This window comes from Eurypyga helias, unplaced genomic scaffold, assembly GCF_000690775.1.
Source record: "Eurypyga helias isolate BGI_N326 unplaced genomic scaffold, ASM69077v1 scaffold21596, whole genome shotgun sequence".
In the NCBI taxonomy this organism is placed as follows: domain Eukaryota; kingdom Metazoa; phylum Chordata; class Aves; order Eurypygiformes; family Eurypygidae; genus Eurypyga; species Eurypyga helias.
The window spans coordinates 1,304-14,246 of NW_010256271.1; the positions used below are offsets into that span (position 1 = coordinate 1,304).

The 12,943-nt window shown below is 39.6% G+C and overlaps 1 protein-coding gene across 1 annotated transcript; it reads right to left on the minus strand.

Annotated features, from left to right (window-relative positions):
- Nucleotides 1-540: 540 nt before the first annotated feature.
- Nucleotides 541-11,823, minus strand: UEVLD (UEV and lactate/malate dehyrogenase domains). The gene is made up of 11 exons (XM_010153629.1): nucleotides 11,727-11,823; nucleotides 11,025-11,087; nucleotides 10,117-10,280; nucleotides 9,228-9,363; nucleotides 7,768-7,892; nucleotides 7,060-7,165; nucleotides 4,547-4,717; nucleotides 3,440-3,613; nucleotides 2,806-2,890; nucleotides 1,984-2,107; nucleotides 541-705 (listed from the first exon to the last, which is right to left on the minus strand). Exons 1-11 carry the CDS (start codon nucleotides 11,737-11,739, stop codon nucleotides 541-543), a joined length of 1,326 nt encoding a protein of 441 aa, XP_010151931.1. The 5' UTR covers nucleotides 11,740-11,823.
- Nucleotides 11,824-12,943: the final 1,120 nt, after the last annotated feature.

Genomic DNA, 12,943 nt, shown 5'->3' on the forward strand with positions numbered 1-12,943 from the left:
CATGCCTTTAGCTGTCTTCCCCTTAGCAATAAGCAGGAGTCCACTGACATCAGAGCATCTGTGACAGGCATGAAAGACTGAGCCTGCCCAGTGCCCTGAAGAGCTGGAGTGTGACCACTTTCTAGACAAGCCCCTGATCTAACACTTAAAAACCAAGAGAAAGAGTTCTAGTGAGCTCTGCACGCTGGAGTTTCCACAGAGCTGGGTAAGCTGCTCTCCTAATGAGTGCAAAGAGCTAAGAATAACCCAAGAATCAGGCTATAATTAGCAACAAAAAACCCACAGGCAAAAGTCACTTAGATGACTAAAGTAAAGCATTCCTGAAACATTACCCCCCTCATTTTGGCAATCAAAAGTGCACTTTTCAAATAAAACATTACTGCGCAGTATTAAATAATCTAAACCGAAACTGAGAAAGCGATTTTTCAAAGTAAAAAACCTTCTTGTTTTACGTAGGAATCCGTATATAGCAAGCAACCCTTTCTGCCTAGCCACTCTCCCACTTTGGTGAGCAGACGCCGCGGCTTCCCTTGTGCTTGCTCACAGTTTCAGTTGCTGCTGAAGGTCATGAATTGACCCTGCACTGCTCTGCAGTTTCTCTTGCACTAGTGGATCTTCTTCCAGTTCAGCTATTTCAATCACTCCACTGGTTCCAAGAATACAGGGCAGGCTCAAGAATACTTCGCTGTTTATACTGCAACATCCCTGAAAAAACACAGAAAGATGACTGTCACACAGGGACTTATTCCTGCGGTGTCTGAAAGATGGTACTACACAAAATAACAGTATTTTAATTAAGCAAGGATATTCCATTTTGTGGCATATTTGTATAGGTCAAATTCTAATTATTTTACATCCTGTGCAATGGGTTACTGTATAGAAACTGTAAAATATTATTGTAGAGATAAAAAAAAATTAAGCATGCCACACTTGGAGGAATTTCCCCAATACAGATGTATCAGAGCTCTATAATGCAGGCAAAGCTTATACTACACAACACCATTTAACCAGTTTTTTGGGTAGAACAAGCAGGGACACTTGATAGTACATACTGTGCTATTAGCTCTTATGACTGAACAGAAGGAATTAAAAAATGCAGCCAAAGAGAGCTATCCAGGGAATATTTTTCAAGTACTGACCCCGTATTCGTTCTGTGAGAGACCCTATTAAACCTATATCCCTATAATTCAAGATTATACTGTAGATTTTCTTTATTTTTAGGATCTGTATGGGAAGATTTATACTGTGTCACTCCCCTGTATCTGCACTTAGTTCATAAATGATTAAAAACTTGACTAGAAAACATAACGATGTAATTAGGCTTATACCCCTAATTTGTACACTAAGTAGCCTGCTCAACTTCCCTGCACTGGGACATGCAAACTGCCCTTCTGAAGCCCTTAAGTACAAGTGGCCAGTAAATGTTTCTACATGGGGTTTTTCCTCATATGAAATGACTTGATGCTTTAATGAAGCCTCTTAGGATAAACTTGAAACTGTAGACTGAAGCTTGTTTAAAGTTAAATGTAGGTCCATAATCTGCACCTCAGTGTAAAGAACCAAGGAGTAAAAAAGCAGCTGTTTCAAAGCTGGACAAATGAAATAGTGGCAGAAAATGCATTTTATACTTTCACAGAAGGTAATTAACTCTTTTGGCTCCTGGAAAAACCTACATTCAATACTGAGGATTTGGAAACTGTGACACACATTTCTCTTCATTTGCCAAATTTGAACATACTTTCCCTGTGGACTCTTGTACTTTTGGGATAATAACCCACTTTTAATACTGGTTTCAGATTAACACAACAATTGATTTTTGCTCATTCTGGACTAGAATTGAAAGCTGTTGATGGAAGAAAGTAAAGTAACTTCAAGCACTATTGCTGTTAAGTGAGATGTCTGTGCTGCTAAAATTAATGGTCAATATCCAGTATAAATAATATAATTACAGTGCCAACCAACAGACATTAACACCACATTTACCTTTGCCAGAGTGGATACAGAATGAACCTTTCTTTTATCTTTCAGTATACTGTCAGTCAAATCAGCAACTGAGAGCCCAACAGACCATGATCTCTGACCTTTGCCCTTTAGAACTTCCATAGCTCTATATAGAACAGGAAAAGGAGAAAAACACGATGTTTAAATTTTAATTGCTCCTATTTTGTTTATATGTAAAACCCAAAAGACAGATTAAGTGTACATATTAGGTAAAGTGTACCATAAACACATGATCCTCTGTTTTGGAAAACAACAGAAGGGAATTAAGAATTGCTTTAAAGAAATTTTTTAATGTGTATTTTACCCACACTAGTAACAATTCTTTTTTCTGTCAGGAGGTATAACTGGTGTGCAGCTAAATAAATCAGGTAAACTGTGAAATGTGTGCTTTGCTTTGAAGTAAACTGCTTCCGCACAAGCTCTGAGAGAAGTGTGCCAGAAGGCTTGCCTTAAAAAAAAAAAAAATAAAAAAAAAAATCAAACCCAAACACAAAAACCCCACCACCAAACGCCAAAAAAACAAACCCCACAATCGAACTGGCAGGTCTAATACTGTAGTGTATGTTCTACAAAGTTTGTCTTGTCCTTCGGTGGTCACAGGAACAACATTACTGAGAACTTCACAAGAACAGTGGGCATATACACATATACAAACATGAATGACACCCACACCTACAGTTTTCTATAAACTCAACGTGTGAACATTTTAGAGCAAACTTCCTCCTCTTCATAAAGAGCTGAAGGAAAAAAAACTGCAACCATCAAGTGCCTAAACATGAAGAAAAAAATATAATGAGGAGTTACCTGTTTGCCACCTTTTCCCTCGAGTTCCGAGCAGCCATTGCTCCCGTTTGACATGCAGCTAAACGACATCTGGTCCATGATGGTACTGCATGCAAACAACCAATATTTAAATGCACATCTAAACAGTGACTGAAATAGAGACCAGGTAAAGTGGGGAGAAGAAAAATAAAGATATTCAAGCTTCCCAAACTTTCCTTCCCCTGCAACAACCCAAATGTAGCTGCTGACCTGGCCTGCTGAAATAAACTCTGCAGTAGCACCTGGTCACAGATGCACGCTTAAAAATGAAGTAATATGTAATAATTCTTACATTAGCAGTAACCTGCCATGTATTATTATGCCACATTTCTTTCCTCTTTCTGTACATCTAAGATATATTTATACCACATAGAAAGCATTTGAAGGTGGGGGGGAGTTGCCTTTTTTTTTCTGTGACAAATGTCAAATACTTCTGCTACCACTCCAGGTCTAGTCTCAGGCACACACCAAAATTGTATTATTCAGAACCATTATTATAAAAATCCACCACACTGCTTATGACTACCTCCATTACTTTTCTTAATTATTTTTTCATTACTCAATTACTTAAGCACTGCTATTATATACTCATAGTTGTAATAAAGTATCACTTCACCTTTGTCTTCCCCTTGTTCACCAATAATCCAGGCATCTTTTGCCAGCTCCTGTGCTTTCAAAAGGTTTGTCAGTATATACTGCAATCTCTCAGTATCTAGGTTGGCACCTACTCCAATAACTCTGCTTTTGGGAAACGTACTCAGCTTCCATGACACGTATGTCATTACTTCAACTATATATGAAAGAAAAACATGTTGACAATGATAAAGACCACTCAAAATTCAACACAACTGTCAACTACAAATCACAGTTACAAAACTCAGGACCAAGTTGTTTAGAAAAGGTATAAGCATGTAAGAGCCTATCAGTAGTTTATTTCAACCTAGAACACCTCCTCCCCGCCTGACTTGATGAAGAAAATTTACAGCCCAAGTACAGTTTTAAGAGAATTGGAATGTCAGAATGAGTCACCATGCTTCCCTCTACCAAAAACCTCACATGCTTCTAAATTTAATTTAGCCAGTGTTTAACGTATTTTCATCCAGCAAGCCCTATTTCCTCCATCCCCACAGCTCTCAGTGACAGGAAGGGTAAGAAACACTTAAGAAGAGCTGCCTTCAGTGCGTTACAGGACAGCGAGGCTCACACGTACTTCTTTCCCTCCTAAGTACTGTGTTTGCTTTGTCTTAGTTCACAGTATCACTGACCCAACAGATTTAAGCTTTCCACCGAAACACAGCTGCAGTATTTACTAGCAACACTACATTATGTGTATTAGTTGTCTGGGAGTCTTCTCATATGGCACAACACACACATGCATCTACCATTACTGCACAGGAGAAATGAATACATGAAACTCACAATGACAAGACAACAGCAAATGGATGCTAATCTTGTAGATACAGTCAGGTGGAAACTATGTACAGAAACATACAGAAATACATACCTTTTATACAAAACAAAGTATACTATTTTCTTTTATCTTGGTAACAGTAAAGAAAAAACCCTCAAAGACAGTGTCCTGCTCAAAGCTGAAAAGGAAAACATCTTTCAGAGTAGCCAAAAATGTTGACTAAGTGGGTGTCTTTGGCAGTAACAGATTTTTAAAACAGGCCAAAGGGAAAAGCAGCTGAGGGAACGAAGATCAGGTGAAGAACCAACATACCTGGATGAGAAGCAACAAGGAGCACAGCGTTCTGACTGTAGTGTGATATTGCTGGGATAATCCCTCTGAACAAATCCACGTTGCTTTGTAGGACATCAAGGTAAGTCTGAGCATTACCCAGAGAATTAACTGTAAGTACCACAACTTTTGAATCAGCTGAAGCAGAAAAATCTGAAAATATAGAAGACGACATGTTTTAAAATTTATGTCATTCTATCAAGTTTTGGATGCAAAACAAAGAGCCATCCTAACTGCTGAACAGCAGCATCCAGCTCAGTTAGGGATTCTTCCCTTCCTGTCTCCCCCCACATTCCTCACTATGGAATTTGGGGCACTTCCACAGCACCTGTAAAACACAGCTTCCCAGAGAACTACTCTTCCCATTTCATAGCTGGCAAACACAGAAGGCAGACTGGACTTCATCCAAGATTACAGGGCAGAGACCAAAAGAAAAAAATCTAGATGGGTTCACAGATAAGCTTTTCCAGGTCTTTTTGGCAAGAGAGGGGAAAAAAAAAATCCATTAAAAAGACTCCTTCATTTTTATTCTGTTTTTTAAAGAAGGAGAAACACTTTTACTCCTTCATCTGAGGTTTCTATCATTTTGATCTTACAGCTCAATCAGGACATTAAGGCAACCATAAAAAGTATTCCAAAAGACAATTTATGAACTCAAGTAAAAGACACGTTATTAGCCCAAGAAAACACGTAAGAACATTTGCTGCAGATATTCCTAAGTCAAAGGTGCCTTGAACATGAGTGCCATACAGGTGGTCAGCTGGGACACAAAAATAAGGTAATTTGACTGTCACACCACTTCTGAAACCAGCTGAAGCTAATGCAGAGGCCTGGTGCATTGATAAACTGGGAGTGTATCAAGGAGGTATTAATTAATTAATACCAGGTTGCCCCAAACCTAGAAGTAAGCATACTAAAATAACAGGTGACAGTGAATAAGCATTTCGTAATACTGTAACACTACTAATAGCCAGCAACAACATGAAAGCTTTGGTTCCACAGCTAAGTATGTAACAGGTAACCACAAAGGCACAAACAGAGATTGGTGGTACAGTTGCACAACCAGTGTTCAGGAAAAAATGTGTTAGCAGTAAAACCCGCAAGATAAGATCAAAGGATGTAGTGCAAGCAATGTCAGGTGCAGAATACGCAGATAAGATGCCTTGTGGAACCAGAACAAGGTCCTGTCCCCGAAATGAGAAAAATTACCATCAGAAGCACAATAAGTTCCCCATTTCATCTTGGTAGAGGGCACAAGGAAGATAAAACCACCACAGAGAAGCAAGGAAGAATGAGGAAGTTCCTCAATTCAGTTCCAGCTTCCCCTGTGGAAGAGCTTTTGGCCCACATCACCTCAACCTCTGCAACGAAGACCAACAAAGACTGTAGCCATTACGATCAATTATGGAGACACGGCACTGACTCTGTTGGATTGCACTCTCACAGCTAACGGAGGCAAGATTGTTAAGAACTAGTTGTTTGAATATGCAATGTTCAAGAACTAACTGTTGGCCATGCGCATATTTAATTAACATCAATCTAGGAAAGCAGTGTGCTGGTGCACTCCCCCTGCTCCTGCCCCACTCAACAGCCTTAGAGTTTCCCGTCAAGCCTTGGCCATTGTGCACCGAGTCTGGCACTTAAGCATCCCTTGACCATATCAAACACTCTTGCATTATTAAGGTGGGAAACAGTCCAGACCAGGAATTTGGTTGCCTGGCCACAGTGGGGAATAAGAATGGAACAACTAATCAACCCCTGACAGCCTCAGGAAGAAGGTCTCCCTTACCTTTTTTCCCTAATCCCTATATAGATTACACCAAACTGATTCTGACTCAATCTCCCCCGATCCATGTATAAATCATTCTAACCCAGCGCTAATTTGATTGCACTTCTGTATGCTTTTTCCATGGTGAACAAGTAATAGAGCAGACCTTGCCATCGAATTCTGTTAAGTCACGCTTCTCACATATTCATATTAGAATCACTTTTCCTTCTACTGTTGGTGATGGTGATCTTTTAAGCAGCCTAAACCACCCCTACATGACAGGTGGTACTTTGAAATTTTATTTAACAGTCTTTTTATGACTGCTCTCACAGTGCAATGAATCTCCAATTCCCTAACAAATACATTTTTTCCCTCTTCCTTCCCTCTCTCCACCCAGGACACTGACATACTAGCTTGGCTTATTTCTGCACAAGTCCAATTTCAGCATTAGCCTCTTAACCCTGGAAGTACAGACTCACATACATCTCTATATACAGAATGAAAAAAGCCTGAAGTAAAAGTGATGCAAGCCTTGCTGAACCTTCCCTTCCCAATCTGGCCTTGACAAGATGAAGAAAAGTAAGAAGCTATGAAAAGGTAACAACATCTTTTAAAAAAATGGCCTATACGCCAGAGCCTCTGCATCTCCCCAGGTGTTCTGCTCTCATGAAAATGAGCACAAGCACACGCAGTACAGTGCTCATTCCCATTCCACATCATCCAATACCTTTGCTGATCTCCACGTTTGGCAGAGCAAAGATCTCCAAATCCATGGTCCCTCCTTTTGCTGCACCTTCAGAAAGGTCCAGAAGAACCACCTTGTCTGCAGCACCCTGTATGAATAAAAATAACGCAGATCAACAATAAAACAAACTAAAACTTGTTCTTGTGGGAGCGAGGAATAAAAACCAGTATTCCTTCAAGTCTAGTGTTTGTTGTACTGCGTATAAACCAAAATTACTGACCAAAATTACTGTCAAATTACAAGAAAAATAATTCAGTTTAGTGAGTTTAATTGGAAAATGACTAATTGCAAAAGAAATAAACTCACAAAACCACCTCTGGGAAGTTATAAACGTTTATGTTACTATTTTCTCTGAGAATATAGCTGTAAGGAAGTGCAGACCACCTACAGACTATCCTTTTCCTGGGGGCTATGAGATCCCAACTCTAAGAAGCTACCATTCAGGCAAGAATCCTTTAAGGATTTTCAAAATAAGTGAATTCAATATTCAACCCTTCATATTCAAAAAGCTGACTGAGAAAACAAGTCAGAAACTAACACTTCTGTAGGTCCATAAGTTAACTGAAGAGGCAAATGACATAAGCAGGGACATTGGTATTAAAACTGCTGAGTTATTTCTGTGTGTCAGACACAGAACTAGGTTTGAAGCCTTTCTAATCAGGTCTGTTGCTACTAACAATAATTATGTACCTTTGCTGCAACTGCTAGCACACACGCAATGCCAAGATCTCCAGCTCCAACAACTGTAATTTTGTTAAAGTTTCCTTCGTTTTTGCCTGAACCGATTTTACTCTTCAATTTCATGTCAGTCTCTCCTACAATTGAAAGAAAACCACAAACTTAAGTGCTGGTCCACACTGTATCAATCCAGGTATTGCTGCTTCATAAAGAATCGTGGTTGTGCCAGAGTTAAACCACATTACATACATTTCTTCAAAACAGCAGCCAAGCCCGACCACAGAAAATTCATCACAACTTGCAAGGTGTAAACCATAAATATTCCTCTCTGGATAGGAATGCTTTTTCACTAAGTACAAAATATGAGCATAACCACAGACACTAGACATTAAGACCATACAAACAATACTCAGTTTGCTACTGTTACAGGTGTGAATATACAGCATGGTCATAAAAATGCAAAGCATTTACAAATTTTAAGAGACAAAATAGAATTTGCTTAAAATACCATGATCTGAGGTTGTTTAGCCAATGCTACTGGTAAGACAACAATTCTCATTCTGACTACAATGCAGAGAGATTTGTAAGAGAAATATTCACTAGAAATGTGTATTGTTCGCACACACGTGTGCTCACACGCATGTACGTGCACACAATTACCAAAAGAAACAGCAGAAAGGGGTTAAAGGGAAGGGTTTGCACTAGTTGCCACAGATCACCATCTGTGATTTCACTAAAAGAAGGAAGAGAAGACTGACCTGAAGAAAATGTGTCAGGATGAAGAACAAGAGAACTGAAGGCATAAAATACCCGGATAAGGAAAACATGAGAACCGTGAAATTCAGGAATTTTGCCCAAGACTTACAATGGGTGAGGTAAAGTAATGAGACAAAAAATGCCAAATAGCATCCACTCCTGAAGGGTGTGAAAGACAAGTCCGAAATCAGCTTGTCACCACGGAACAAGAAAAACCCAAGAGAGACAATACGGGCTCAACAGCTAGCACTCCTTGTCCTCAGTGTTGCACACCAGTGACTGCGGTCAGGCAAGTCTCAGGGCTTGGTGACCGTGGATGTGTGAGTGAATGAGATCTGAGAGGATGAATGACTGTGATTAGGTGAAATCATCTTCTTTATAATAAAATCACATTTCCCTTCCACAAGATCTCACGTAAGAGTTTTGCTGCAGAAATCTCCAAGAAATGAGTAGTACCAAGTCTATAGCATTTTTCAGTAGGCTTAAATGCAACATCCATAATGACCTGCTTCTTTAAATGAAGAGAATCTGATCTCGCTGTTCAAAGAGAGGTGCTTTTGATTATACAGAGAAAATAGCACACACTGTGGACATGCAAAGACCAAAAATTCAGATATTAAAATTGTTTAGGTGTCTTTGTGATATCAAGTAATAACATTAAATAAAACAGATATCATGTAGGAACACTACAAACAAACATAGGGAAACATCCACACCTTCAGTAATCTTTGCAATGTAGGAGAGAAGTTCCGATTGCCTGGCTGCATCAGAAGATGACAGTGAATACAAAGGGAGCTCTTCCTCAAATTTTGCAATCATTTCCTTGATTAATCCAATGACAGTTGATTTAGGCTGAAATGTAGCAATACAGAAAACAAAACAGTTGACTAGCTATTTCATATAGTGGTATCAGCTGTAAACTGCACTATTTCATAAAGAACCACAGTTATACAAAATTTAATTTAATTATAAATATTGACAGCCTTAATACTTAAAAACCTCTTAAGGTAAAGAAAAGCCTTGGAATTTCTATATCATTAATGACAAATATATCCCAACCATTTCAGAAAGCGACCATTCATTATATCATTTTTACTGGCCTGGCATTCATATTTAAAGACGTTATTTCATACAGTGAATAAAATCATTCAGCAACAGCACTGGCTTTTGAATCTCTATGCTAATGTTTCAGAGTTCTGCTGAAAGAGACACACCCAAAAGGTAGGAACTTCCACTGAACTTCCTTGAGGGATACTCAATTGGTCTAGTATTATTATTATCTACTCACAGCAACAAAGGAAAAAAGCATCAGAGGGTCCACATGGGGCCTATACTGCTATATAACAAAGTCAGTCCCTTTTTTCTTCAGCATAAAGTAATTTTCCTTACAATCTCAAACTTACTTTACAATCGCTCCAGTCAGTCTGAAAGCTGTAATTTCAAAAGACGTAACATTCTGCTTCTCTTTGCATAATCATTATGCACTTAAAAAATGCAGAATACAGAAAGCCCTAAACCCTATCCACTCCTCTCCACTGGTCTCTGTAGGATACCATGCTTTATTCCCAAATACTCTCCTCCCCTGTCAGCCACTCCACCTCTTACATGGCTCCAGTTTTGCAGGTAGGGCAAATAAATCCTGCCATGAGCATCAACGTGCTTTCCCACTGCAATGCCCATGTTCACAGTCGGCTTCAAGAAGCAAATGGGGGGAGCAAAGGGATGAGAATCCAGAATCCACAGACGAATAGGTATGTTATAGGAATTACCTGTTCAACAGAAAACAAAAGTCACTGCTAAATTCTGCATTGAGAAGAGACACTAGAAACCAGGCGTGTGTGCATGTGATTCACACTTCATAATACCAAAGGAAAAAAGCCAGAGATATCACCTCTTGGATTCACACTGGAAAGCATTTATGTTACTTAGGCTAGCTAATGAAAGCAGACTTGTCTGGATCTACCTGAAATGCTACTAATTGTGTCTTTCTTAATATTAAGCCTTGTTATTTTGTTTCCCAGGGTATTCCATCAGCCAACATGTCTCCTTTTCCAGGCAAAGGAATCTCTGACAGCTACCCATTTCATACTTATTTTAGGACTCGACAACTGATGCAGAGAGGCGTCTATTAAGAGCTTTACCTCAGACTTCAGAGGCTTTAAGTTAAAATTAAAAAATCACCTACTGGTTATTTTTGGACACTGCCTATACAAGCACAGGGCTTGTTGAGTTCATGCAACCTCCATTACAAGCAAAGAGTTTGCCTACATAGTCTCAAACTACATGACTTTTTTAACAGTTAATTGACTTAATTTAATATCACCTTACTTCAGCATCTGTGAGTGCATGAAGGCACTTGTTTATGCAGTACAAGTGGCTTCTGCCAATTCATGTAAAATCCTTTTAGAGACACCTTTAAAGAAGCTGCACAGTGTAGTGTTAGCAGGCAGCACCCAACACATTCTACAATTACGTGCATAACTGATAAGGAAATTATATGTGACTTATCTTACCATATTTCACTGGAACAGTACCACTAAAATTCAGGAGGTCCTTCTGGGATCCATCCTTGAAGGCTGAAATTAAAAGTGTGATTTATAAATAAATAAATAAAGCCTTTTGAATCTGTCATGGCAATGCACCTACAACTACCAATGTGCATCACTAATTTTTCTTTAGAAATCAAATACACTGCTCCTGAAAGAAGCAAGGTGAAAATGTTACTAAGGTACTCCTCCTCATTCCATTAAGATAATTCCTTAATAGAATCTTAATGAAAATTGCATTGGCACAACTAAGCACATTATTAGTCTGAAAATCCCTTGTCCTGTGTAATTCTGGTGTTGTAGGAACTTTCAGTCAGGCTGAGGGATTCTGGAAGTTACACCTGATACGGTAAAGACATCAAAATGCTTTCAATATAGTCATGAGATGTGGGCAAAATGCTGTTACATATAAAGAATTCAAAAGAATATTAATCTTCTGTAACTACTGACAAGTTAAATGAAATTTAGTGAATGAGTCACTTAGGTTTTTATATGTCTGCATTCTGGGAAGAGCTTTCAAAACCAGTCACACGGTACGAGAAATTTTCCTGCAAGTCAATATAAAGACAGGAACACAACTGAAAGATATTCATGCTATTCGGATTCTGTTATACACAGTCTGAATCTACAGCGAGTAAGAATCAGTTCAAAGTAACTATCACTTCTTACTGTACGTGTTCATGGAGAATGTGAAATTTGGGTAGGTCTTGTTAACATCCTTTAGTTCTTCTATGGTCAGGTCTCGGAACTTATACTGGGGATGGAGGAAAAAAACATCAGAAAATCGTTTCATTTCATTTCTTTCATTACCAGAGACAGGGAAAAGGAACCACGAGAAAGCAGAAACACAGGAAGGGGGAGGTAATAATTACTTGTAGTATTATAAAGAGTTTTGGTGTGAAATAAATTATCAAAAAATTTGCTTTAAAAAAAAGCTTTAAAGACATTGCAGGTCTGCTGTTGTGACGTTAGAACTCAAATTTTGAGCATCACTCCTTATATGCCATTCCTTCCTCTTTACAGCTCCGTGAGCAGAGGCTCAATAAAATCTAGTCTCTTCTGCACACAATAATTAAGAACAGTATTAATATACAAACCTCTGAAAAAAGAAGTTGTTTTATTACTGACAGTTACTATTAAAAACTGAGATCCCCCTACACGGCATTTTAGAAGAGTTTCATAAGATGTCAACTGCCACAAACATAACAAACGTGTAAGTAATTAGCCTTTGGGAAATTTTTTCCATATTTAAGCTATCCCTGAGAGCTGAAAAAATTTAAACAAAATAAAGCATCCCTCTCTCCCACCTGCAGAAAACCTGCCCAGATGAGCAGAAGCCCTGATGCTTGAAACGTGACCTGAAAGTAATCACCAGCAGGAACGAATCACTGCTACTTCATTTAGCCTGTCCCACACCTCAACTTCCAAGAGATTCGCCTCCTCCCACATCTGAAAGTTAGGAAGAATATTTTCCCTTTCCTTGATGAGAGCAGCTGCTTCTCATTAAGTCTGGAGTCGGCCCGGAACCCTCACTTAAGCAACCCAACTGCGGCCTGGGAGAGGCTGACGGAGCTGCGCTGTCACTAAGCAGCAGCTGCCGTCTCCTCAGGAAGGCGCCCACCCGGAACGGCAGCGGTGCCACAGCTACGCGGGCGGTACGACCGGTTCCACCTCGCACAAGAAAGCGCAAAGCTGCCGAAGATAGACGTTTTGAAGTCAAAACGCCCGCACCGCGGAGGGATGCTGTAACAATCCATCAGCGCTCTGAGGCGCGGAGGAGACGCGGGCGGCCGGCGCTGGGCGGGGCGTTACCGTGCCCTCAGCCGCGGGACTAAACCCACGCGTGGCGCCTCCCGGCTGAGCAAGGCACTGCCAATCCCGCACCC